Raw genomic sequence first — 27,978 nt, 5'->3', positions numbered from 1 at the left:
AAATGGGTTTCTACTTTTTGTTGTTTTTCTTCATCTCCGTGCTGCATGTGTTTGGTCTCTCATCATAATCTGATTCTGTGTTTGTTATATGTAAATAAAAGATGCGCTAGTGTATAATCATATCATTGTAAGTACTAAAATATATCCAATTAATGTGTTAATAATGCCGTACTAGCCGCACCCGCCTAAGGCCGAGGCGCTCATATATCCCAATATTAAAGTAGGGGCGAAACGACCGCCGCTGATGAGTAGCCCACTGCAACATACATTTTCCGGGACAGGTCATTGTTTACTTACTTGTTTACTTGTTTCCGGAGCTCAGCAATGCTGGGTCCGGAGTCGAGGCTAGGCTATGCCTATAAGCCCCTCTTGATAATTACATCAACTCTTGAATATGGCGCAAATTTAAGAGGGTGGTTGGACCATGCCCGTTCAAGACCGGACTTAAATTGATTGGTTGATCTTGAAGCTACTACATCCTCCGATAACGAATTCCATAATATAATAGCTTTTCGACCAAATGAGTCCCTCATCCAATTTGTGCGTGAGAACTTAAATTTTAATTTAAAAGAATGACCACGTGTTCTAACATCTTCATCACGCTCAAAAAAAGAATCAGCAGAAATACTATCCACTCCATGTAAAATTTTAAAAATTTGTATCAAATGAGCTCTTTGCCTTCTGTATGCGAGAGTAGGTAGGTTGAGAATTTTCAGCCTTTCTGAATAAGGTAAATGACGAATGGAAAAAATAAGCTTGGTGGCACGTTCTTGAACTTTTTCCAATAGGTCTTCCTCCTTACAATGTAGCGAGTTAAAAACAACGTTGCAGTATTCCAAGGTCGGACGAATAATAGCTTTATATAAACGAAGAAACCCATCCATATTTAAAAACTTGAAAGCTCGATATACCATGCCCAACTTCCGATTTGCTCTCATTGCTACATCTGCCACATGTACATTAAAAACAAGTTTAGAGTCAATAGTAACACCGAGGTCTTTTTCATGATCAACTTCATTCAATAAGAAACCACGCATGGCATACAGATGTTTGTTGTTTTTCTTCCCAAAGTGCATTACTTTGCACTTACCCTCGTTAAAAGGTAATTGCCATTTGTCAGACCAGTCACATGCTTTCTCTAAATCTTCTTGTAGAACTTGAGCATCATTCACAGGGTTAACTACTCTATACAATTTAGTATCATCTGCAAACATGCGTACAGAGGAAGAAATAACAGAAGGCAAATCATTTATAAACATTATGGGTCTGCTTGTCATTGATTTTTTATATTCACTCTTTTTTCAGCATGATACACAGCAATGGTTTGCTGTTATAATAGCATGGAATCAATTCTGTGCATTGTAGCTATTCTAAGATATGTCGGTCTAAGTTATTCGGATGAAAACAGTGAAGAATATAATGATCATAATGATATTAATAAGTAAGTTTTACGTCATGAATGCAGCATGGTCACACAAACAGTAGTAGAGTAGGCATATAGTTCTTAATTTTTGGCCAACAGCTAAACAATCTCCCCTAAATTACTTAATAATCAGCACACCCCTTGCCTAGCTAGTATCATTAACCTTAAATAATTTACCTATAACTCCAAAATAAAGTAAATCTAACCCTAAAAAACAAACCAACAAACATTGTGTTGATTTCTTGGTGGCCAGCCCTAAACAAATGTGTAGTTTTCTTCCATTTACTTCCACTCAATAGTAGTACCCCTATTTATACTGTATTTGCAGAATTTGTCCCCCCAGCGTATTGTCTACCACACTCACTCTGAAGAACGTTTGTCACCTGCTGTAGATGCGACAAAATGAATAAATCATGATTTTTGTTTGTCTTTCTTAGACCACTCTGTGACTATAATGTGGAAATGGTATGGAGCTCAGAGTGTGGTTCAGGTGTGATTGCTGCAACACCTCTGATAGCAGACATCAATTCAGACGGTAAACTGGACGTCATCACAGCATCATTCTCTGAGGAGGTATCTGTGATGAGTGGGGATACAGGTCAGGTTCTAGAGCATTCTCATTGGCCATTCAGATTCCCTGGAGCTACATTCCATGCTAGTCCTGTATTGGTAAGTTATAGAGTGGTTGTTGCAACCTTGAAAGTTAAACCCACAAAATGGCACTAATAGATCTGTGAAAGCTCTGTCTACACTATCATCAAACTAGTTAGAAAAAAAAAGTGTGATGTGCCCAAATATGGTAATGATATATCATCATCATGTCCATATATGGGCACATCACATTTTCTGTCACATGAAGTTTGATAGTGTAGACAGAGCTTTACATCGCTATAAAAGGAACGGTTTCATCAATGTTGTATAGTTGCTATATCGAAAAAACCCATTAATATGCATACTTTGAGTAAGTAAGTAAGAAGTTAATTTTTTGAATCAGAAGTTTGTTACATCATTAATTTAATCTGATCTATTTAACACTGTTTCCCCCCTACTTTTTAGTATGACATAGATAATGATGGCCATGATGAAATACTTCTAACCACCTCAAATGCAGAAATAGTTTTTCTAAATTCCAAAGGTTACCAACTTCATGACATAACTCTCAAGGTGAGAACTTTAAAGTATATATATATATATATATATATAAACAAATCAGGCAAAGAACATTAATTCTAAACCGCCCGGTGATATACTGAAATTTAATTAATTAATTTGAAACGATAAAGATGAAGAAATCTGTGAGAATGAGAAAAAGTCGCCCCAACCGAGACTCGAACTCGGACCGTCTGCTTGATATGCAGATGTCCTAACCATTAGACCACTGGGGCTTTCATGGTATTGTTCGAACTCGATTGGATAGCGACTCTTTAACATTCTACGGCGGAACAGCCGTATATATATATATATAATTTTATTTCTGTTATTTTGGCTCTCAACTGTCTTATAACATTTAATTAATCTTGCCTTATTAATGTACTTTTGTTCTGTTTTCATAAATAAATGAAATAATAGGAAATATAATTGATAATTTTTATAAATATTTTATTTGATAGGTTGGCCATATGATAGTAAAGAAGAATTGGTTTGACTTGGATATATCAATGAACCCAACTAACATTCAGAATGTTTTATATGAAAATGAACTGGTGATTTGTTTTATTGATAATATGATTGTTGGTTTATTGCATGGTGTAAAATGTGTGTACAAACGGGTGCAGGTCAAGTCGGCCCCAAACCGTCTCGGCCAAAGTCAAGTCGGCCCCACGTCTAGTTGGCCCCAAGTCAACTCGGCCTCAAGTCAACTCGGCCTCAAGTCAACTCGGCCTCACGTCAACTCGGCCAAAAACTAATCGGTCAACTTGGCCACAATAAAATATGGAACGCAAAAAGTATTTAATATTATTATGATTCTTACTATCCACGCTTTAAAAAAAATGAAGACATAAAAAATAGAATATAATTAAATAATATAAAAAAATGAACTCATTTCCGATATGAATATAAGTACCCGCGTGTTACAAAAACACGTGCAGGTACCGCATTTTAGTAAATCGTACCTACGTTCCACCATTTGGCCATAGAAAAAATGATCGTACATATATCGTTTTTGTCCATGATTTGCGTTTTAAAAAAAGGGGAATCCCCGGTCAGCGAAAACACGTAGCAGTTGTAGATATCGAAAAAGCTGCCAAATGCGCAGGGAGCTAGCGCAGCTACGAATTGTTTTCAATTGTGCAATTTGAAATTTTATTAAACGTGAATAAAGGAAAGTTGAAAAGGTGAGAGAGAGAAATCATCGACTTGAGGCCGAGATGACTTGAGGCCGACTTGACTTGGGGCCGACTTGACTTTGGCCAAGACGGTTTAGGGCCGACATGGATCGAAATCGTACAAACTAGTCCACAAACAAACATTTTTTTCTTTCTTGCTTTATTTCCATTAAAAGAATGGAAAGGGGGAATCTCTGAACCATAGCTTATTATAAGTAAAAAAAAAAATGATAGTTTTCACAGAGAGTAAAATGTTTTTGAATTTCCTTAATTACAAGGCACTAAAATGACAAAATGATAGCAACGTTGTCTTAGAGGTCAGTTTAATGTCTTTATATTCTAATAAAACAAAAATAGAATTCAGAAAAGCAAAACGAAGGTGGGATAAACCAGAAATCGGGAGCCGTTAATAATGGTGAATATGTCAGCATTGACGCCCACATTCTAGCAACACCAGTCATATGCGATCTGAACAACGACGGTAGAAGAGAAGAACTTATTCTGCCGGTTACATACTACTTTGATAAACAGGACTACAGGTTAGTTTGTAAACCAGTTGCTGCAGTACAGTATTTCTATACTGCAGTAAACTATGTTAATACATATTCCAGCTGTAGTCAGCCTGCCCAGGCCCTCTAAATTTTGCAGATTGTAATGCAAAAGATAAGACATCAAAGTCCTTCATTTCACCATTTTTAGGCCCTCAGGCCTGCTATTTCAAAATCCTCCATCCGCCACTGTACCTCTAATGCAGCTCCTGAAGTTTGAATTAAAATCTTGATCTCTAAACAACATGGTACTTGATATTTTTATTACTTTGGTTTTTTTTACAGATTACCGGAAAATGAATTGAAAAATTCTGGATTTGGTGATTTAAACATAGCAAATTATCTAAGCAATGGTATTGTGGTGTTTAATTTGGCTACTGGTGAAATAATATTTGAAACAGCATTGGAGTTGACAAAGGTTTGTACAGTGATTGAAAGGTCCTAACATTTTTGTTTGGAATACCAGAATTACTTGAAGACTTTAATTATATATATACAACATTTTTTTGTTATTCATTGCTTTTTTTATTGTCAATATTTATTATAATTGAATTGAAACATCTAAGACCACTGTGCTATGAGCAATTGAAATGGCGTAAGTGTACGTTATTAGGCCAGCCAAAGGGTGTTTGATATTGTAAGAGTTGACTTGACTGTAAAGCTCTGTCTACACTATCAAACTACTTTGACAAAAGTGATGTACCCAAATATGGTAGTGGTATGCCAAAATATGGTACTGATATGACATCATCATATCCATATATGAGCACATCATATTTTTTTGTCACATGAAGTTTGATACTGTAGTGTGTAGACAAGGCTTAATTGGATTTCTGCCTAAATATATTTCTTTCAGACATCGGCTGAATTTCCAGCGTATCAGCTGTTTACACCGACCGTTATTGACTTAGATGGTAACTCAGGATCTTTGGAAATTGTTGTTTGTACCTCAGCTGGACATTTGATCGTGTTGGACAGTAATGGTAAAATACGACCAGGTTTTCCTAAGTCATTTGGGACCATTCATGGTCAGGTAAAGCTTAACACTTTTAAAAACAGGAAATATGGTTTTTAAAAATTAATCTTTGAGAGTAAAATATATTGTATAAACAAAGATATTGTAATAGAGTAATATGTATTACATTGCTGACTTGTTGTCCCAGTGACTTAAAATCTAGTCTCTCTGTGGCCAATTACTTACAGTACTGTGGCATAGTTTTTCTTATGTACAACACAGGTTGACAATAGCCATACTGTATATATGTTTTCAACAATACCGGTGTAATACAATAATATCATCTTTAAAATTCAGATATGATAGGCACATACAGTATTATTAATCTCTTTTATAAGAAAACTCCTATAATTCATTCAAATCTGTTGTTGTTTGTTTCATTTTTTTCCACATCTTTAACAAAATAGAACATATATTTATATTTTAGAAAAAAAAAAGTAGAAAAAAATAGTTTGCTTCAAAATATCTTTTAACAGATTACCGTTGAGAACCTTGATGGGCGTGGTGGTATGGAGCTGGTTATCATTGATAATAGTGGAAATGTCATGTGTTTGAACAGTGCTGGAGATGTGGTCTGGGAGGCTGAATTATCAGGAACCTCGTCAGCTGGGTCAAGGGTCGTTGACCTTAATGGCGATGGTAAACTACATGTAATTGTGGCATCTAATGATGGGTGTGTACAATAATTTAAAACAATATTTTACTTTTTAATATTTATTTGTACTGTGATTTTTCTTTGATTCTGAAGTCTTTTTCTTTCATATGGAATAGCTTACCAGTAACAGTTAAGCTTTGTCCACACTATCAAACTTTATGTGACAAAAAATGTGATGTGCCCATATATGGACACCATGATGTCATATCACTACCATATTTGGGCACACTTTTTTGTCAAACTAGTTTGATAGTGTAGACAGAGCTTTACTCTATCTCAGATGGTTACATTGACCAGTTAATCCACACATCATAGACACTATATTTTGACATATTTTCAGGTCTTTGTGGGCTTTTAATGGTGATTCTGGAGCTGTTGTTGAAGGATGGCCTCATCAGCTTGGTGGTCGCATTACATCTAACATCCTTATCACAAATCTTCAACCTGATGTATCTAATACTGATATTGTACGATTAATTTTATTAAAGCTCTGTCTACACTATCAAACTTTATGTGACAAAAAAATGTGATGTGCCCATATATGGACATGATGATGTCATACCACTACAATATTTGGGCATTATCACTACCATATTTGGGCACATGACACTTTTTTTTGTCAAACTAGTTTGACAGAGCATTACACTTTAATAAATATGAGTAAAGCTACTGTAGCATGGTGGTTGATGTGCTTGCCTTCCCAATCCCAAGGTCCAGGGTTCAATCGTGACCTACAGTAGTGTCAGAGCTGTAACACACATCTGTTTCTACTTAAGCACAATATAGTTTATCCATCCTGTCTAGTTACTTGCTGTTGGATGTATATGAAACACAAATAATAATAGAGTTAACTCTCCCAATACCATTCTCTCTGAAAACCAGAAACTCCCCAATACCAGACTTTTCTTCAGAACCAAAAGGTCCCAAATTCCTTTTTACCATTAAAAACACATTCCGAATACCAGACTTTCCGGAAAACCGGTATTTGGAGAGTTGACTTTAAAAATAAATAACTATATAATATATCAGTTTAGTAATATACAGTATAGATATTATTTAATTTTTACCGACATTTTGTTGATATGATGATTTTGATGATATGGAAGACAAAACATCAGTTAATCAATTAAAGTTTGTTTTATTTCCATTCAAGATTGTTTTAGGGTACGATGGAAAACTTTACATATTGTCATCGTTGTGGCAGTGTATCCAGGTTATTGACCTTGATGAGCCTAGTTTAGTACAGGTGCTTTCAGCAGATCTCATAGACAGCAACTCAAGACTAGAACTTGTGTTAGCTACCGTAGATGGTACCATTATTTGCCTCGCTGTCAACAATGATGGCAAAGTGAATGTGATAACTGACTGGAGAAGTGAAACACCAACATTGAATCAATTTACTTTTTGGAATAACCAAGTAAGTGAAGCATAAAAAGTGTTTTTGATTGGTCACTTGCAAATGCCTAGCAGGGATCGGTCACTCGCAAATGCGTTGCAGGGATCGGTCACTCACAAATATATCACATGGATTGTCCACTCGCACTGCTTGCATATAAACAGCGAGGAACTTGAGTAGCTAGATCTGTTGATCATTTGCTCAAAACAGACCAGTGAAACGTTACAATACACAAAATGTATTCCTACCACAGTGCCCACTTGATTCCGGTGCTGTATCTACACATACTAATTATTTCTGAAGTATCATAGGAATATTTGGTAATACAGCATCTCATTTATATTACATGTGGTGCCTGTATCATGTAAAGTTAGGTTAAGGGTTTGGCTAATACTAGATACATATGTGATGTTGTATTACCAAATATTCCTATGATACTTCAGAACTAGATACAGTACTGAGAATCGCCTAGCAGTGCTTTATATAATATCTTCATATAAGTAAGTTTTTGGTTCAATTATTAATTTCACACAAAGAGAAACCTTGAATCCAAACCGTTATAATTCCCTATAGGAAAGTTTATAATGACCAGGCCCCAAATAGAGACACACACAAATATAATTCCCTCAGAGGATATCAGATTTTATATCTAATTTCCAATTTTCATTTTTAGTTTCAGATTGTTGTTGAAGAAGATTTTAAAGAAGTGACTGGGTCAACATTTGACATTAGCATCAACATTGAAGATACTAGGCCAGAGCAGTATCAATGGAAATCGTATTATGTTACGGTAAGATTGAGATGAGATGGCACAATGGTAAGGCATCAGACATTCATGTTAGAAGTCATAAGTTCGAGACATGTCTGTGCCATCTTGTTTATGTCCATGACAAAATGCTTTTCTCATTGCTGCATCTTTCAGACAGGAAGTTAAGCTAGTGGTTTGAAGTTCTTCGGTACTCATTAAAAAAAAATGTACAAAATGTTTAAATTGAAGAAATGAATTATACATAATCAATAAACTAAATAAGTAAATTTTTTATTTTATTTTTATTTTATTCAATCTAAATAAAAATAAAATAAAAATGTCTGACCTATGTCATGCTGTTGATTATATTGTTTAACTTTTTGATGCGATAACATTTTGTTATAAACAAAAATAAAAAATTATCTATCTATTTTGTTTTGTTTTATTTGTAGATTAGTACTGGTGGGTATCAACTGGGAGACAAAGTGAATTTAACGTCAAAAGGAGTTCATCAGCTAAAAGTGCCATGCCCCCATAACCCACTTCAGGGTATCGTTACTGTACGGCTTACAAATGAGTTTGCACAAGAGATTACAACCACCTTCACTGCAAGGTAAAATTAGACCATTTTTCTTATAATGAGGCAATCAGAGTAAAACATCTTTCTAAGGATTCAATCAATATGGCACAGAGAGGTTTGAACCCATGCCTTTTAAAATCTTGTCTAATTGATATCTTACCATTATGCCAATCTTGTTGGCTAAACTGAATCTTGTTGACTAAACTGAATCTTGTTGACTAAACTGAATCTTGTTGACTAAACTGAATCTTGTTGGCTAAACTGAATCTTGTTGGCTAAACTGAACCCCTATTGTCTTACAGGTTCAACATGCAGTGGCAGCGTGATGTCAAGTGGTTGATACTACTACCTTTAACCAGTATGTTGATGTTGCTGCTACTCGTGTTTGGATTTCCAGAAGCAGACTTGTTACCAAGAGTACATTCCACCAAAGACAGCTGACATCTTTTTAAAATACAGCTCTCCCAACTCTCCTAGCTAGTATGCCCTAGCTAACATCACTTTGAAATGACCCAAAATAGAAGTCACTACTCTGGGCTGGCACAAAATGTGTTTTTTGTACAGTCAACCACTCCTAGTAGGAGTAGCTGATGCCACTCTGAGCTAAGCTGGAACAAAATGTGTTTTTTGTACAGTCAACCTCTCCTAGTAGGAGTAGCTGATGCCACTCTGAGCTAAGCTGGAACAAAATATGTTTTTTGTACAGTCAACCTCTCCTAGTAGGAGTACCTGATGCCACTCTGAGCTAAGCTGGAACAAAATGTGTTTTTTGTACAGTCAACCTCTCCTAGTAGGAGTACCTGATGCCACTCTGAGCTAAGCTGGCACAAAATGTGTTTTTTGTACAGTCAACCTCTCCTAGTAGGAGTAGCTGATGCCACTCTGAGCTAAGCTGGAACAAAATGTGTTTTTTGTACAGTCAACCTCTCCTAGTAGGAGTACCTGATGCCACTCTGAGCTAAGCTGGAACAAAATATGTTTTTTGTACAGTCAACCTCTCCTAGTAGGAGTAGCTGATGCCACTCTGAGCTAAGCTGGAACAAAATGTGTTTTTTGTACAGTCAACCTCTCCTAGTAGGAGTAGCTGATGCCACTCTGAGCTAAGCTGGAACAAAATGTGTTTTTTGTACAGTCAACCTCTCCTAGTAGGAGTACCTGATGCCACTCTTAGCTTAGCTGGAACAAAATGTGTTTTTTGTACAGTCAACCTCTCCTAGTAGGAGTACCTGATGCCACTCTGAGCTAAGCTGGAACAAAATGTGTTTTTTGTACAGTCAACCTCTCCTAGTAGGAGTACCTGATGCCACTCTGAGCTAAGCTGGAACAAAATATGTTTTTTGTACAGTCAACCTCTCCTAGTAGGAGTACCTGATGCCACTCTGAGCTTAGCTGGAACAAAATGTGTTTTTTGTACAGTCAACCTCTCCTAGTAGGAGTACCTGATGCCACTCTGAGCTAAGCTGGAACAAAATGTGTTTTTTGTACAGTCAACCTCTCCTAGTAGGAGTACCTGATGCCACTCTGAGCTAAGCTGGAACAAAATGTGTTTTTTGTACAGTCAACCTCTCCTAGTAGGAGTACCTGATGCCACTCTGAGCTTAGCTGGAACAAAATGTGTTTTTTGTACAGTCAACCTCTCCTAGTAGGAGTACCTGATGCCACTCTGAGCTTAGCTGGAACAAAATGTGTTTTTTGTACAGTCAACCTCTCCTAGTAGGAGTACCTGATGCCACTCTGAGCTAAGCTGGAACAAAATGTGTTTTTTGTACAGTCAACCTCTCCTAGTAGGAGTACCTGATGCCACTCTGAGCTAAGCTGGCACAAAATGTGTTTTTTGTACAGTCAACCTCTCCTAGTAGGAGTACCTGATGCCACTCTGAGCTAAGCTGGAACAAAATGTGTTTTTTGTACAGTCAACCTCTCCTAGTAGGAGTACCTGATGCCACTCTGAGCTAAGCTGGCACGAAATGTGTTTTTTGTACAGTCAACCTCTCCTAGTAGGAGTACCTGATGCCACTCTGAGCTAAGCTGGCACGAAATGTGTTTTACTTTTAGAGAGGCAGTGGTTTTCAGAATACATTTTTCAGTTGTAAAATTTTGAAAATTGTTTTTGAGAAAATTTAACTAATTAACTTAAAATTGTATAATTTTTTACATTTTATATTTGATGTTGTAAATTTGTACTTTTTATTGTAAGCTGATGTAATCCACCTCCTTCTTTTGTTAATTTCCCCGAGGGATGAATAAAGATATACACCGATACTGATACTGAAGTTATGGGTTTCAGTTGTAAAGAAGATGTATTCAGTTAACTTACTTGTAAAACTCAACTCAGATATGAACAGTTGACAAGAAAACATTGCCAATATTAACATCAAGTGCTTAAAAAACAAGAAAACAACATTCTGTATTTTTAATTAAATTAAAAAAAAACAGTAGTGTTAAAATCAATAATAAATATGGTGTAGAAACCAACAGCCAAAGAAAAAATATTCAGAAGGTTTTAGTGTACATTGTCATTTTCCAGGCAGCGCCCCCATACGATAAACAACTTGAGTAGTTGTCACACGGGAAATATCCAGAAGGTTTTAGTGTACATTGTCATTTTCCAGGTCAGCGCCCCCATACGATCAAAAACTTTAGAAAGTTTCACACGGGAAATATTCAGAACGCCTCAAATTTCCTAAATTGGTAAAGACGCTTCCTAATAAATTTTTTTCCTCGGCCAATCAACTTCAAATACATAGGAAAAAAAAGTACCAGACGATAAAATTGTCAAACGATCAAATCATTCACCAATGAAAATGAGGAGAGTTGAAAGGTTACTTTTGTTGTGGCTGTAAGTTGTTTTGTTTACCTTTTTTAACATTATAAACAGTTTATTATAAAATACTACATTGCTAGGCCTAGATATAATTATGTAGGCCATGGTGTTTCGATATGCAGACTAAAGTTATTAGCCTAAGCTTCCACTAAGCGACTGTTATGCAAGATTGTACTTACTTTTTAGTTGGATTTCTTTGATTTCATGGGAGCTCATCACATCTGTTGAGTGGGCTAGCCTCCTACTACACTTGGCTCTTTGCGTTTTTGAGTAGAACTTTTTAGCAAAGTATACGTAATGGTAAAAGAAACAAAACAATATCAAACCACGATAGTTTATTTTGACATTTAATTTAAAATACAGAGGGAAAACATGAAAATAAATCAAAAATATTAATTTTGAAATTAAAATATTATAACCATGATTATTGCATTTAAATAAGTATGTAATAACCTACTACTAATGCTTTCTTATTAAATATTAAAAGTTGCTTTACAAGAAATAAAAAAATATTTCAAAGTAAGTAAGTTGTTACAAGAATAAACTTACTATAGTCATAACTATGTTCTTTGCCACTCTATCTTAAAGCTTGGTTCCCACAAGGTTGCAAATCAAGTAATTGGATTGCATTGTGCTTACGTCCTTTCGTTGTCTCTTAGTGGGAACCAAGCCTTACAGTTCAAATGACTGCCAACACAATTTCAAACAAAGTACTTTAAATTTGTGTTAAAAAATCTATTTAAAAAACAAAACATTATTATATACAATTCTGCACCATTTCAGATCCAAATTGCACAACCTTACTTATTCAATCAAATCTGTAATTATTTTTTTTTTTTAAATAGGTATCTGAAAAGTATGGTTATAATAATATTTATACATGGCTAAATTATTATAATGCAAATTATTTAAATATGTTTTTCTACAATCTACAGAAAATAATATTAATATTTGTAGTTTTTACATCATAACCATATACATAAAAGCACACTACATTTCTAGATGGCACAGAATAATGCTATAAAATATGTTTTTCTGTTAGGGTAGTACAGTTTAAACAATTAATCTGTGCCTGCTCAAAGCCATGAATACATCCTTACATGCATTTGAACCGATACAGTACTGAAATTCATCAGTGCCCTCATTTTGACAAGATTGGATTTACCACCCCTGAATGTAATTGTCTTACCACCATTAAGCATTTTTTTGGCCAAACTGACGTAATACAATACTAGGCACGCATACAACCATGATTTTCCAATGCAAAAATTCCATCAACCATGATCATTGGCATATCATATATATAATTATTATACTAAAGTAACTTTTCATACAGTATAGATTATACTAAGGTAAGATTATATTGTTTAATATAATAAAATAATAGTTTAAAGGTTAATATACAGAGGTAGTATTCAAATTATTTAAATACAAGAATGAAGAGATTTGTACATATTTATTTTAATATTTAAATACAGTATAGACAACATGGTGGTATTTGTAGTGCTTGGGTGGGGGAAGCACAATACAGTATTATGGAAGGGATTAAAAATAGAATTATTTACACTATATTTATGCAAATTTTTTCTTTGCCTGAAAAAACAAACAACAAATTGACTTTCTTGAATACTGTATCTTAAGTGTAGTTCAGTACATTACTACACTATATATATTTTTTTCCCCCATGACGTTCAACTAGCCTACATTATTAAGTCGAAAGGTCATTATGCCCACTCATGAGCACAATTGCCGGGGGCTCAATGCTGAAGACATAATACATAAATAAGACTGGTAAATTACTAGTAGCATTATTTATAAATATAATGTCAATGACAATTTTAAATTATTAACTTGATAAATGAATATTGAAAACAAAACCAAATTATTATTTTAATATTAGAAAGTATTATTTTTAATCCTGTACAAATTCAATTCTTTCAATAAAGACAATGTCAATTAAACTAGTGCTGCTGTATTTTAAATAGGAAGCAGAGTTTTTGTTAAGGCAGAGACTGTCATATTGTAAATTACTAGTAGCATTATTTATAAATATAATGTCAATGACAATTTTAAATTATTAACTTGATAAATGAATATTGAAAACAAAACCAAATTATTATTTTAATATTAGAAAGTATTATTTTTAATCCTGTACAAATTCAATTCTTTCAATAAAGACAATGTCAATTAAACTAGTGCTGCTGTATTTTAAATAGGAAGCAGATTTTTTGTTAAGGCAGAGACTGTCATATTGCTGTTTTGGTTGTGCTCTCTCAATTTGTTCGGTCTATGCCATTCCAATGCTATGCTTTCATACCAAACAGTTTCCATTATTTTCTTTAGATCCTTAACAAAAACCCTGAGAAAGAATAATTATTTATGCCTAATTAAATATAAGTCTACATTAAATTAAAGATGGTGTTACACATGATTTGATCTGGTGCCTTTCTGAAACCAAATTATATTTTAAAATATGACACCAAATATTTTAATTTGAGGAAGACCGGTAATTTAAAAAAATTGCCGACATCATAACTCTTCATGCTTATTGGTCTGTTCCTTCAAATCATCGGAATATCTATCTTCGTCATTTTGTATTTGATCGCTATTTTTTTCGTTCTCCTTTTTGTTCGTTTGTAAATGTTCTGTGCGTTTTCCTTCTTCATTTTTCCTTTGTTTATTATTATCAATTCTAATATCATCCTTCCAATCACCGTCCGTCGTTTCACCCTTTTCTGCCTCGGTCACAAGCGAGTTCTGAATGTTCTTTAGTTGGATTATATCTTTTATAATGTCCTGAAGAATTTTCAACTCTTTTTCCGAGCTTGGTAGTAATTCCTGTAGTGTGCTGAACTGTTCATTTTGAAGCTCATTCAAGTCTGCCCCATTCTCTAATCCATTGTTCAGTTCCTCCAACATCATATCATAAATCTTCTGTAAATACTGAGGACTATAGGTTGATAGAAAATAATCATTCTTTTTGCCATCAGGTGCATCCTCTGCTTTATCTAGTTCAGCATCTCTTTCAGGATCTAATGCCAACCCTTCTGGTGATCTACCAAGTTCAGTGTTGTCTTCCTTTGAACAATCATCCTCACTGATGCGTAACAAATAATCACCCTTCAGAAGTGCAATATCATCTATTTTACACAAAAAAAAAACAAAAAAATATTATTATTTCAACTGTAATGAGGAAGCAGTGATCTCTTAAAGTTGGTTTTGTCAGCAGGAGTTACCGATAGTATAGCTCCCAAACAGAATTCAGAACACTAGAAAGTTACTTTATTAATTCCTATTGTGTTGTGTTTTACAGTGTAAAATATCTTATGGAGCCATTATAGAATTCCTTTCTATTAGTATCATATAATGTATACAACCACATGAATAGCTGGGGCTATCGGCACAGTCTATCGTGCATGTAATTAAAATTTTTCTATAGGCATGGTCAACTGTGTCGTTAGTCACTTCCGTAAAATAACCACAACTTGCATCCTTTCTTTTGATAGAAACAGTTATTTTTATTAACAAACAATTTTCCACTGGGCATGTAAATCAGTGTACCTTTTGGCACAGTCAACCACGCAGATAGAAAATAATGAAATACATGCATAGGGTGGACCATGCCGATAGTCACTTCCGTAAAATAACCACAACTTACATCCTTTCTTTTGATAGAAACAGTTATTTTTATTAACAAACAATTTTCCACTGGGCATGTAAATCAGTGTACCTTTTGGCACAGTCAACCACGCAGATAGAAAATAATGAAATACATGCATAGGGTGGACCATGCCGATAGTCACTTCCGTAAAATAACCACAACTTACATTCAGATGTGTCTTTATCAACCAATGCAACAAGCACCTTCTGTGGATATTCTATTATTGCATTTAGTAATATTTCAGCTTCCTTGTAAAACAAAAATATTGCAGGTATATCAACATCAAGGCTTCCGTCTCCAGACATAGCGAATGTGTATTTGTCATCTGCTGATCTCTTCTCATCTCTGTCAATAATAATGGCACCAACTGCACCATGTTTTTGGGCTGTTCTGGCCTATTGGATAAAAATAATATAAAATCACTTAATTGATCAAGAAACACATTAGTGCTGGATTTAGCCCTCTTAATGTTTTCCAAAAGCTTGGCAAACTCTCTGGCCGTTTTTATTTAGTTTTTCTCGCCATTGAGATATCTAACTACTGATGCCCACAGCATTGACATTTTTTAAAACAATTTTCCTTAGGATTTATGATTATTAATTTAAATTATACACTAACCTTTTCTATAAACATACAATCTCCTCTTGTGATTACCACAATTTGACCTTTGACCTCCCATCTATTATTCAATGCTGAACAACCATTTGGGGGATCTGCTATAACCACACCACTAACAACCTTCAGAGAAGACAACGATTAAATGGTAATCTGATGATAACTTTAGAAGCGGGTCAATTTACACAGTTATAACCTGTGTTCACTTAAAAGAACCTAGTTTATTATTTGAAAAGAGTAGGGGGTTACCCCGGTGAACTGGTTCACAAAATAGCCCCTGTGCTACTGGACATTCCAAGGAGCAAACATAGTTGGGGAGATCGGACTTTCAGTGTTGCTGGACCTAGGCTTTGGAACCACCTACCCTTGAACATTAAACACACATCATTATTGAGTCACTTTAAGTCACTACTCAAAACTCACCTTTTCTGATTTTTTTTTTTACAGCGCCATGAGCAATGAATGTTGGAATGGCGCTATATAAATCGAACGATTGATTGATTGATATCAGGGGGATTACCACCTATCTGATAAGACAGTGATTAATTTACTATTGGTAATCCTTGGCCACATTGCCTAAAGACATAAATAAAAAAGAATTTGGCATAGTTGCTTAAGCTATCACAATGTTGCTTTTGTTGTAAAGCATGCCCAGAAGTTTCTTGTGTTCTGTTGCTTTCTAGTCTTTAGTGCTTGTAGAGCCCTTTATTATAAAGCTAGCTAAATAAAGAAATGTTTAAACTGATTTATGATAGGTTTTGTACTTACTCCTGGATCTGTAGATAGGTCAAGCCCAAATTGAGCAGGGTTAGCAGTCAGAACCATATTGTTGAGCAATGCTGGTTCTACAAAGTGAACAGCTTTCGGATGATACTCCACTATAAAGTTTAAAAAAAGCCAACATATTCAAATGATTATGTATTGAGTTGATTATTGTAGTGAATTTATTTTAGTTGGTTCCGAGCTTTCTCAGGCGTATATATATAACTCCACGCGACGTACACTGTCACTGAATGATAACTCATACAAAAAGTATATTTAACTCAACTAGAACTTTTATTCATTTTCTTTATCATCTTTCCGTTTATCTACTCTGATCTTATTCTCTCTTCTCTCTTAATATCTATTACATTCCACTTTTATACTGGACATGCAAATTTTAGGCTTCAGAGGAGGATAACATTTTCCCTCCAAAAATTATACGATTTTGATTGGCTAATAATATAAGGCGGACCTGGTCTAAAGCATCCTTCTCTAAACACAGAGAATCACAACATCAATAATATGACAATTATGTATAAAACATATTTAGTTGACCAAACTCTACCAAGTTTGATTAATTGAATAAAATGATTTTTGGTTAGAATGTTACACTACAGTACACCTAAAGCCTGTTTTCCTGTCGACGTTATTCGACGCTATCATCATTGATCGTTAACAGTTCAACGACATTGTTTGAAAACGATCAAGTTGAAATGATAACAATAGCGAGTACCTTTTCCTGTAAATCGTTAACATTTCAATGTTTACGTAGAAGATCGCCGATTATTGTAACAATAGCTTACAGGAAAACAGGCTTAAGTGATTGAAATCCAGTTATAAAGTCACAACTTGATTTTGGAATTAGCAGACATTTTTCTTGTAGAGTAAATAGGATTTTGTCTGTGACAATCTAAAGAAGTGCTTGAGCATTTTAATTTCTTACTGGTAATTAAATGACAATAAAACAATACCTTGTTGTTGGGATTTTGAGAGCTCAATCATCTCCTGCATAAATAATAAACCATTCTGAGCTGACTTTGTATCAATAGCCTAGAATACAAAACAACATAATGCAAGATGAATTTAGTCCTGGTAATTACATTTGGGTGAAGAAAGCATGCACACATAAAATTATATTATAGACATTAGTACAACAATCAAGTAGATACAACGCTATAATAATAATAATACTATAATAAGCTTCCAAATAGCAACATTTTGACCTTGCCATATACTATACCGGTACAGTACTATCTTTATATACCCCATAACAGAGATCCACATGGAAGTACTGTAGTACACAGATATAAACATTCACTCATTCATTCTGGGTTTTTCTAAAGTAAACACTTTTACAGTTAAAAATAATTATTCAAGACAACATTCATTAACATGTTAATTGTAAACTTACATGTGATGCTGTGTGCATAAGTTGTACTCTTCCATCACTCATTGTAACTAAACGAATTCCCATTTTTGTCAATTGTTGCAACTGATCTGAATTTCCTGGTATGAATTCTGTAGCTTTTAATCGTTTGCCACTACTAGATCTAGAAAAAAGTAAACAACACAACTTTACTATGATTATAATCATTGCTGTTTGTTACTTGTCAGCAAGTCAGCATACATACAGTATACGTAGTACAAGACCCCATTTACACTTACGATTGGGTCCTGGGCCGCTTCAGCTGGTCCAAATTTAATTGTTTGGGTCTGATCCAGCGTGTTTACACTTGTGCTCCAAATGACAGCCCTGAGGATTCATTTTCTAAAACCATTGGTCACGGTTCACTGCATAAGTTGGCCCAAACATAAAAGCTGGCAAAAGGCCGGCCTAACTGTGTGTTTACACTTATCATTGCCGACCCAGGGGTGGTCCTGAGCTGGCCCAAATTGCAAGTGTAAATGGGGTCTAAGTTCAAGTCAATACAAATTTATAGACATGTGATAAAGAAACTTCATAATTCCTAACAGCAACCTCTTGCCAAAAACACCATGAGCCTTTTATGAAGATATAAATAAAATATAACTTACTCTATTGTAATAATTGAATCTTGACCACAGCTTTGGTATCTTTTAATTTGCATAGACTCTCTCACTGTGTGAGCATATAACTCGCCACCAGGAAAGAGATAGTTGTGATTTGGGCAAGAGCGATCTAGTACCATCGACACCGTATCATTAGCACAATCATTCTGTAGGTATTAAAAAAAATTTTTTATTTAAACTGTGAGTGAAGAGTCGTCAATAGAGCAGTGCCTAAAGGCCAATTTAAGCAGACGATTGGTAACGGTAAGCAAAAAAAAAACACGTAGGTTGCCTCACGTATAATCTTCATCTATATTCATCCCATTCGCTCCATGCTTTGTGTAAATAGTCATAAGAAATAACATTGATTCTATATTTTTATTACCGTTACCGCTCGTCTGTGTAAATATTGGTCTTAATCATGAAAGATTTTCAAAAGGTCCTAGCGCTAAGTGTTGCGAGTTTACATTACAACCACTAAGGGTGCTCTCTCGTCAATTCATGTGACTGGATTACAAGTAACCAACCACCAGTGTCAGTTATAACATTAGTATGGTACTAACTTCATCTATGAGAAAAATTGTTGATATTGTTCTGCACAGTTAGGATTTGAACACTGGATTCTTAACTTGATAAGCAAGCATGTAAACAACCATGCTTAAGAGCCACTACAATTCCTATTACCTTTTCTGTTTTGTTTGTGTCCTTATTTTTCATTCTAGCAAGGTTAAGTGGTAACAAGTGCGCTTCTGTTGTGAATAAGTACTGATCGACTGCTAATCCTAGCTCATCACTCTCGGCAAACAATAAATATAAGTACTTGAACGTCTCCGCCAACACATACGAGTCCATTCTGATGAAGAGATATCCTACATTTATATGGTGACAATAAAGTCAATTTAATTCAGATATTTAAAAAAAGAATAGATTTGAAAAAAAAAATATCTAAAAATTCTGGCATACATTTTCCAGTCTATGTACAGTAGCATATTTTATTCAATATGATATAAGAGAAATTGGTAACAATTCAGATTACAGTGTGTTAAGGTCTGTGGACACTTTTAAACTTAGTTTGACAAAAAAATGTGATGTGCCCATTATATGAACATACTTGGGCATATCACTACCATTTGGGCACATCACACTTTTTTTGTCAAACTAGTTTGTTTGATAGTGTAAAAAGAGCTCTAAACAATTATCATCCTGTTGGTGCTGCACCAGCTGCTTCATTGGTCCAGGCCAGTGAACTGGAGGTCGTGGATTCCAGTCTCACTCAAGAATTAATTGCAAACACTTTGAAAGTACAAAAGTCAATGCAAAGCTACTCCATAGTAGTTTTGAATTATTATCCAGATAAACAAGAACATATCATGGACTGTGAACCTATTATGTTTTACCTGTCTTCATGGCCACCAGTTCTGACATCTCTAATAGCTGCAAATCCACAGGGAACGCGAGCATACTGCTGAAGACTATCAACTATCTGCTTGCCAACCTCTAAGTAATATGGATCTCCAGTGGCCTACAATATAATGTGCACATTAAATAAACCAATCACATTTAGCCTATTATAAATATAAGCTAAACATTTAAATATGCAAATTCTCCAACATAAGCAAATTAAAATCAATAAATATTGATTGACTTAAGTTATTAACTTATTAATTGCAAATTAAAAATACTATTACATATGGTGGTTCAATGGCCAAATTGCATGTATAATTTTTTTTTTTTAATGAATATAAAATCATAGTACAATATAAAAATAGAAGTTAAATACTTAACTTAGTATTTAAGGGAGCTATCTTACTTTAAGTGAATATGACCAAAGGAAAAAGACCTTAGAAAGTTTATATACATTTCTTTCAGTATTTCTATCATAGTAAATAACATGGTCGCTTTTCAATCTCAAGGTCATGGTTCAATTCTAATTTGAGTAAAAAAAAAAAAAGTAGAGTACTACATTTGTTTCATGATGCTTACCTTGTAAAGAAAATAAGTACTTTCTGAGAATTCAGGTCTTAGTGGGTGCTGCCCCCAATGTATATTGTAATCTGGTGTAAATGCCTGGAAAAATAAAAAAAATGTATGTTTAAAAGGCTAAACTAAATAACAATCTATATACAGTAGTTCTAGAATCTGGTTTTTGTTCTTTATCAGTGAGTTTTACGCTCTAATTATCAGTTGTTGATATTTTGTTTATCTGGGACTACAACAGTAGGGTTTTTAATTATAGATGGGTTTAATCTCAAACAGGCTCTCAAACAGCATCGTGGACAGATGTGCTTTGAGGAGAGGTTAAATTTGCTTTCAGTTTCATCTTTGTCTGTTAGAAGAGATAAATTTCTTATTATATTTTGTTTTAAGGTTCTGGTGGGTTTTCTGGACTGCAGCAGAGTTCATAACTGTTTTAATAAATACTCTTCACAATGATCGCTTGTGCTTCAGACATCAAGCATCAACGACACAGGCTTTTTTCCATTCTATAGCAATCAGATTACCCCGTGTCTGGGACCAGCTTCCCAGACCGTTGAAAGATGCTGCAGTCCTAGAAAGCCCATCAGCTTTCATTAGAAAAGTTCATATTCATTTTGATTCGCTGTAACTGTATTTTGTCTTTACGTCTTTTATGTGTAAACTGACTTTGGGGTTGGGTCAACCGGCTCAGCTACAGTGATTAAGTTCACTTAGGTTGACCCTGGTCTCCCCAATTTCATTTTTGTTTTGTTTTTGTATATACTTAAATAGACCAAATAAATAATGAAATGAAATGAAATAGTATAATGGGGTTTACTACCTCGGGTAAAAAGTTGTGTTTCTGCATGACCTGGTACAACAACTCATGTGTTTCAATAGCTGGTTTAACATCACCAAATAAAACCTGAGATAATGGAAGAAAACAATAAATGAAAAACAGTAACCAACACAGGTTATATCACTTACAAACACACATTGATTTTCTTCAAGAGAGAAACATGGTTTCAAGGAATTAAAGTGTGTGTAGGGTAGGTCAAGGCATTGGCCTTGGTGAATGAATGGCATTTGAACAGGTTAATAGTTTGTATCCTGGTGGGCTGATTATGAGTGAGTGGCCGAGCAATGGAACCGTAATTACGTAGCCATAACATTGCCAAGGGTTCAAGGCTCACTCGATTCATGGTTCTGGTGGTAGAATGAGTCTTCTCGGATAAGGGCTATAAACCGTAGGTCCAGTGCACACATCTAGAAATATGCACTTTAAAGAACCCGGTACATCTTTCGAGATGAGTAGGGGGTTACCCCGGTGTACTAGTACATCCACTGATCATAACTGGGCCCTCTGGGAGACATCTTTGACTGAAGTGGCCATCGAGTATAAATAAAAACAAATAATTAAGATACCCCTATAGTAAAAGTTGTGTGTGTTAATAGCACTTACTTGTAATCCAGGCCAAAATGCAAGTAGCGAGTCCATAAAGTTCTTGGCTTTAATTTGTGGCCTATGCATGTGAACGTCCATTAGTAAAGGTCCATCAGAAATGTAACGCATAATAGCTTCATAATGCTAAAGAAAAAGATTGGTAATCATTAAGAAATACTGCTCCATTACAATGGGATGGACCCATACACATTTGGAAATCTTATACACTGTATTGGTTGACGAATAAAACATGACTTATATCCTTTATAACAGGGAAGCTAATACAGACATGGTTGGTAGTTGTACTGATGTTTAGAATACTACTGGATTCATTCATTATGATGACCTAAGAGAACCCACGTTGACATTACAGACCTCCAATAACAACTACTGCAGTCATCCATTCATAATAAGTCTATCTTATTGTTACAAAGTATTTTAATGTATATAATAAACAATAATTTTGAATTAATAAGAGATGAGGTTTATAATCTGAAACCTTATGATTATTTCTTCCAATTATTAGCTTTTGAAAAGAAGTTTTAAAACTTACAGCTGAGAACCAATCAAGGTAATTATCTTCTCCAAGAAGAACGTAAGATTTTAATAAATATTCATAATAAGAATCAATGCCAGCACCAACTCCACTATCTGAAATGTAACGAACAAAATACAAAAATATTGACATATACCCCTTATATACTTCTGAGACTTTTGAAAGTAATTATTAAATTAAAAATATTATTAATTAAAATGATTCTAATGATCGTCGCTATGTAAACAAACAAAATAGAGGGCGACATTTACAATTTTATTTTATAAACCCCGGTGTTGCTAGGTTGGTGTGAAAGGGGTATCTCCGGAGTTTCTCGACGTTTTGAATGGTCATAAACCCCCGGGTGTCTCTGGAGATCACTTTGGAGTTTTGGTGTGAAAGGGGTATGTGTCCAACTGGATAACAGATGAGAGACTATGATTTGAAACACAGTATTTAAAATTTGTTTTTTAACTTTTCCCTATGTCAGACAAAAGAAATGTAATTTAAATTTTATTGGATGATGATAGAAACATTGTATTGTATATTATAATATTTTAAATTCTTAGTAAACTGTCTGAAATTGAATAGTACTGTATATTCAACTAAAGGTCATGGTCATGTATTTGAAGCTAAATTTTTGTTGGAACTATTTTAATAGATAAAGAAATGTTTATTGTACTTTAGGGACAATATTATAATATTGCATGGTTAAAATTCTGAGTATTTGTAAAATGATCAACAATTACGTTTACTAGAGCTCTGCCTACACTATCAAAGTTTATGTGACAAAAATGCCCATATATTGACACCATGATGTCATATCACTACTATATTTGGGCACATCACACTTTTTTGTCAAACTAGTTTGATAGTGTAGACATAGCATAAGAATGATATAAACCTACCTCTTCTTACCCAGTCACCATTATGAATGTTAATAATAGTACCAACCAAATTACTAGATCTTTGTCTACGAGACCATAGCTCTTGCATAGCTTTCTTTGCTTTCAACTGTAACATATTGAAAAACAAGTTGTAATTAATTTACAAAGTATATTAATGCTACAATTCCAAGCCTGTTCACCATTTAAAATCACTTTTTAAAAATAAAACCAACAAAAACGGTGAAAAAAAACACAGAATGTAGGCCTACTCTAGCCAACAGATGACCATAATAGTGATTTAGCCCATTAAAAACACATAATTTTCACGGACTTACAAAATACATCTGCAAATACAAACCTCAAATATAGGCTCCCCAGTTAGCCTGCTAAGAGTAGCAAATTCCAACAGTAGGGTCCCCGCACAGGCTGTGCACGTGGCTTTATCTTTCCCAGCTCGTGACTTGAGGGGGTCTACACCATGTCTAAGATTCACCTACAAAATAATAATAAGTATAAGTAATAGTAAGTAATAATGCATTGCAGTTATTGGGAATTAAAAATGTTGATTACTGTAATAATTTTTTGGTAATGATTTTGAGAAATATCTAATACACTAATAACAGAACAATGAGGGTCAGATTAAAAATATCCAATCAACTGGTTGATTTGAGGTTGGTTGATTGACAGGTTGCTATTATTTACCCAACAGACAAATCAATACAGAAATAGAAAACTGTATATACGTACCCTTGGGTAGGGCATTCCAGTCGACGTGTTGAAAGCTGGTAAAAGTCTATAGCCAACCTCTTTGGCCATCATGAGTAGTTCATCTGTATACCACTGCATGTACTCTCCCTTGCCTTTGATATCCAATGCAACACAATGACCTCCTAATAAGCCACTATAGAATAGAAATACAGAGTTAAATACTCAGTTTGTCAAGAAGGCTAAAGCTCTCTCTATCAAAACTAATTTGACAAATATGGTAGTGATGTGCCCAAATATGGTAGTGGTATGACATCATCACATCCATATAATAATATAATAGTCACATCTCATTTTGTTGTCACATAAAGTATGATAGTGTACAGTAGACAGAGCTATTGTAATTTACCCAGGTAAGTTGGTTCCCTGCCAACCAAAGTTATCGATAAATAGTCCATTGAAGCCAATCACAATTTAGGGGGTAACTTTTAATTAAGTCTAAACAGGCCCAACGTGTCCCTAGGGTTTAGGGAATAAGGGTTGGCCATCAAAACCTAAATTTCATCTCATTTATTTTAAGGAAATGTGCCCCTTTAATACAGTTGAGGTGTCCCAAAATTCATAATGGGCCTGACCAATTTGAATTGATTTTAAATCTAAAATTGACTACAGTATTAATATACTAAATAAACTAAAAAACATACCCCAGTACTCTAATGTTTGTTTCAAAGACGGAGACAATGATGTCTGTGTCAAAGGTCACATCACGAATGACCAATTTTACAGCATCTTCAAATTCTTTGTAATATCCCAACAGTGCTAGTGTATCCAATGTATCAATTAAAGTCAATGAAAACCTACAAAATGAAAGAAGTCACATAGTATTATAATAACATTATGTAAGTTAGTATTCTCAAAATGTTTGCAAAAAGCCAAAGCAGCATTAGATATCATTTAACCAATTAAATTGCAAGAACACTAGCAGGTGTGTTATTATTGCATATTAATATTGGTTTATTAGTATCTTGTACAAAGGAAATAATGGCAATGTCAATAAGAAGTTTTTATGGACTGTGAGTGTGACCAGCCAGATGTTAATCCAGAAACAACAAAATTGAAATCTGTTTGGTGTATATAAACTGGATTTTGTAATGATATTTTGTGAAATTTGATTAAATAAGCTCTGACCTAAAAATAAGCAAGAGTATTTTACATACTGTACTTCAAATTATTTATACTTACTTTCCGAGGCAGTCATCTATATCGCCTCTACTTGGCACCACGCCTCGGACACGACCCTTACAACTCAATGGCATAAGCTCATCGGCTGGGTATGCAAAATCCTGAAAAAAGGGATTAGTAATTCAGTAACAATAATGGAATAGAAAGAAAAAAAATATATATCCTCGGTTATAATCCCACATCTGGTCTAATCCTACCCTATGTACTTTATGTCGGATTTAAAAAAAACAGGCATATCCCTCGGTATACTAGTCCCAGTATTGACGTTTGGCCTTGATGTACAGTACGACTCTCTTTAGCCTGTTCAGATGAGTTTTTACAAGAAATGCCGCTTACCAATCATTTTTGGTTCCCCTGGGTATACTGTAGTCTCACATCCCCCAAACTTCGGCCACCCAATTTCATGTTCTAAGGGGTGGGATTGTACCAGACGATATACGGTATTTATAATTTAATATTAAAAATTTTAAATAAAAAAAGGGAAGGCCTGAGATGGAAAGTACAAATGAACAGGGACAGCCATTTTTGTGAAATGTTTACAATTTTTGTAACCCACCTAGGAGTATATTTCTACTTTTGTCTAATTAATTGTATAATTACCATGTAGGAGTTGAAGGCATGGTTAAACATTTCCAATACTTGATTCCTGTTAATGTAATGTAAATATATATAAATACAATTAAATAAAATTACATATTTGAGGCACATAATTTAAATTTTCAACATACACATTTATTATTTTTAGATGTAAAATATAATAGTTTTAATAGGTTACTGCAGTAGCAGGGCCTACTGTACTTTCTGTACCTCCTCACTTTTTTAGCTATTAATAAATATATACAGTATATATATACGTATGTATGATGAAGGGCTAGTGTTGCCCGAAAGCTCTGCTAACTTTTCTGGCTGTTTAGTTTATCGTTTTGATTTAGCTTTTCGTTTTTTATTTTTGTATCTCCATTGAGATCCAGCCACCGACACCCACAGCATTGTCATTTTTTTCAGTAATTTGCCTTTGGATTTATATATATATATATATATAATTTGTTGACCATATACACCTTTGTATCAGTGGCACTCACAATAAACTTTATTTTAAAAATGTATTAATTAGGCCTAACTATTAATTATCGCCGTGGCTAAAGATACGGTACCGTATTCTAACTTCTGTTTACTAAAGGTACGGTAACATTGCATTACGTCATAATCAGCCAATGGGGTGCTGGTACGTGTGTGACGTCATTGTATAAGGACTTGGGATTTTTTTTCATATCGTGTCTGTTGTATTATATATGTAGAATTCCTATCGGCGGCGCCAGGCTGCGTGGATGTGTGTGCGCTGCAGATGAGGGTTTTATTTTTATTCCAAATGGCCTATTTAGGCCTATATTTTTTATTAAACTTTGTTTGTACAATGGTGACCATAAACAACAAGCAAATGCGGACAATAAAGGGGCCCTCAAATACTATGATTTAGACAGTAGCCCCAGGGCTGACGAGTCACAGAAATCAGCGCACACATGTAGCTGGCCCCAGCCTTGCATCGCTTTCCCTCTACACAAACAATTAAACTCATATAATGAGGTTATAGTACGTAATAAGTAGGCCTAGGCCTCTTTTGAAACGGTTTTCTGTATTCTAGAATTAAAATCAACATGTTTTGGCTTTTCAATAATAATAACAGACGTAGGCTACATTTAGTTTTTGTCACACACGACGGCGATAATAGCGATAAATAAAGCATCAAGAAAATGCGGTTGATCACACTGTTTTCGCGATATGAAAAAAATCCACAAAGTCCTTATACGATGACGTCACACACGTACCAGCACCCCATTGGCTGGTTATGACGTAATGCAATTTTACCGTACCTTTAGTAAACAGAAGTTAGAATACGGTACCGTATCTTTAGCCACGGCGATTAATTATGAATTAGGTAATCTAATAAATTTCTAATTTACACATAAATATGGAAAAATAAAACAACATACATCCTCCACATACTAGGCATAGAACTAGGGTGAAACTAAGGTAATTGTATGATGATGAAACTTGTACTTACTTTAGTGAAGCTTTATCTACACGATTGTTCGTTTTGTGTTCCGGCTGGCCACTGCCGCCAGCAGAGGGTTTGTTATGTTCAACTTGCTCATCGGAAGGGCCTGGCAGCTGATCGTCGGTAACTTCGCTAGAGATGGTGTAGATAAAAAACGTAAAAAAGCACACAAGTATCAACCATTTTGGCTGTTGAATCATACACCGAATAACCATACCGACGACTCCTACGACTACCAAAGAGTTTAATCTCTAAACGGCATTTTTCTACTCGAATCCCATTGTCAATTTTCCTTTGTAAAAACGCAAGCTAGGCCTACACTAATATCAATAATTCAAGCCACGTATAAGCATCAAACTCCGTCACCACTTTATGAATGAACTTCGCTCTACACCCTCTCTAGCGCAGCACTAAAGAGCATGCGTAGTGCAACAAATGTTACACTTGAGTAATTTTGGGTTGAAGCTTTAAAGGGTAGCTCCGGTATTAAAATTGTAAAACTTCTATTGGAACAACTATGAAGGTATTGTTTACACCTCCAAGCAAAAACTTGATATTAACTTACCGAAGC

The 27,978-nt window shown here is 34.7% G+C and overlaps 2 protein-coding genes and 1 non-coding gene across 3 annotated transcripts; 1 reads left to right on the top strand and 2 right to left on the bottom strand.

Annotated features, from left to right (window-relative positions):
• Nucleotides 1-21: 21 nt before the first annotated feature.
• LOC140047262 (uncharacterized) lies at nucleotides 22-10,958 on the top strand. Its single transcript, XM_072092170.1, has 14 exons — nucleotides 22-127; nucleotides 1,306-1,441; nucleotides 1,861-2,092; nucleotides 2,480-2,587; nucleotides 3,034-3,126; nucleotides 4,108-4,289; nucleotides 4,584-4,716; nucleotides 5,155-5,331; nucleotides 5,790-5,986; nucleotides 6,309-6,435; nucleotides 7,122-7,385; nucleotides 8,038-8,154; nucleotides 8,565-8,725; nucleotides 8,995-10,958. The coding sequence occupies exons 2-14, from the start codon at nucleotides 1,320-1,322 to the stop codon at nucleotides 9,131-9,133; spliced, it is 2,052 nt and encodes a 683-aa protein (XP_071948271.1). The 5' UTR covers nucleotides 22-127; nucleotides 1,306-1,319; the 3' UTR covers nucleotides 9,134-10,958.
• On the bottom strand, nucleotides 2,737-2,808 carry Trnad-auc (transfer RNA aspartic acid (anticodon AUC)). Its single transcript has one exon. It is a non-coding gene; the product is annotated as a tRNA-Asp (tRNA).
• Nucleotides 10,959-11,836: 878 nt separating the features above from the next.
• On the bottom strand, nucleotides 11,837-27,763 carry LOC140047260 (ER degradation-enhancing alpha-mannosidase-like protein 3). Its single transcript, XM_072092169.1, has 20 exons — nucleotides 27,414-27,763; nucleotides 25,952-25,997; nucleotides 25,352-25,452; nucleotides 24,814-24,966; nucleotides 24,152-24,305; nucleotides 23,763-23,897; nucleotides 23,426-23,531; nucleotides 22,536-22,633; nucleotides 22,001-22,126; nucleotides 21,380-21,463; nucleotides 20,566-20,649; nucleotides 19,980-20,104; nucleotides 19,267-19,435; nucleotides 18,589-18,749; nucleotides 17,966-18,104; nucleotides 17,526-17,604; nucleotides 16,561-16,670; nucleotides 15,796-15,915; nucleotides 15,344-15,572; nucleotides 11,837-14,656 (listed from the first exon to the last, which is right to left on the bottom strand). Exons 1-20 carry the CDS (start codon nucleotides 27,620-27,622, stop codon nucleotides 14,046-14,048), a joined length of 3,039 nt encoding a protein of 1,012 aa, XP_071948270.1. The 5' UTR covers nucleotides 27,623-27,763; the 3' UTR covers nucleotides 11,837-14,045.
• Between the last annotated feature and the right edge of the window lie 215 nt (nucleotides 27,764-27,978).

Source organism: Antedon mediterranea, chromosome 4 (genome assembly GCF_964355755.1).
Source record: "Antedon mediterranea chromosome 4, ecAntMedi1.1, whole genome shotgun sequence".
Taxonomy (NCBI): domain Eukaryota; kingdom Metazoa; phylum Echinodermata; class Crinoidea; order Comatulida; family Antedonidae; genus Antedon; species Antedon mediterranea.
This window is presented reverse-complemented; position numbering and strand designations above follow the sequence as displayed.

What these genes read in the sequence shown, in the direction of transcription:
- LOC140047260 (XM_072092169.1), bottom strand. Translation starts at nt 27,622, where the DNA reads ATGGTTATTCGGTGTATGATTCAACAGCCAAAATGGTTGATACTTGTG. An exon ending in TGGTGACTGGGTAAGAAGAG is followed by an intron (nt 22,634 to 23,425) that starts GTAGGTTTATAT and finishes GTTACATTTCAG; the next exon opens with ATAGTGGAGTTGGTGCTGGC. An exon ending in ACCTTGATTGGTTCTCAGCT is followed by an intron (nt 22,127 to 22,535) that starts GTAAGTTTTAAA and finishes CTTTTTCTTTAG; the next exon opens with CATTATGAAGCTATTATGCG.
- LOC140047262 (XM_072092170.1), top strand. Translation starts at nt 1,320, where the DNA reads ATGGTTTGCTGTTATAATAGCATGGAATCAATTCTGTGCATTGTAGCT. An exon ending in TTACTTTTTGGAATAACCAA is followed by an intron (nt 7,386 to 8,037) that starts GTAAGTGAAGCA and finishes TTTCATTTTTAG; the next exon opens with TTTCAGATTGTTGTTGAAGA. An exon ending in ACAACCACCTTCACTGCAAG is followed by an intron (nt 8,726 to 8,994) that starts GTAAAATTAGAC and finishes ATTGTCTTACAG; the next exon opens with GTTCAACATGCAGTGGCAGC.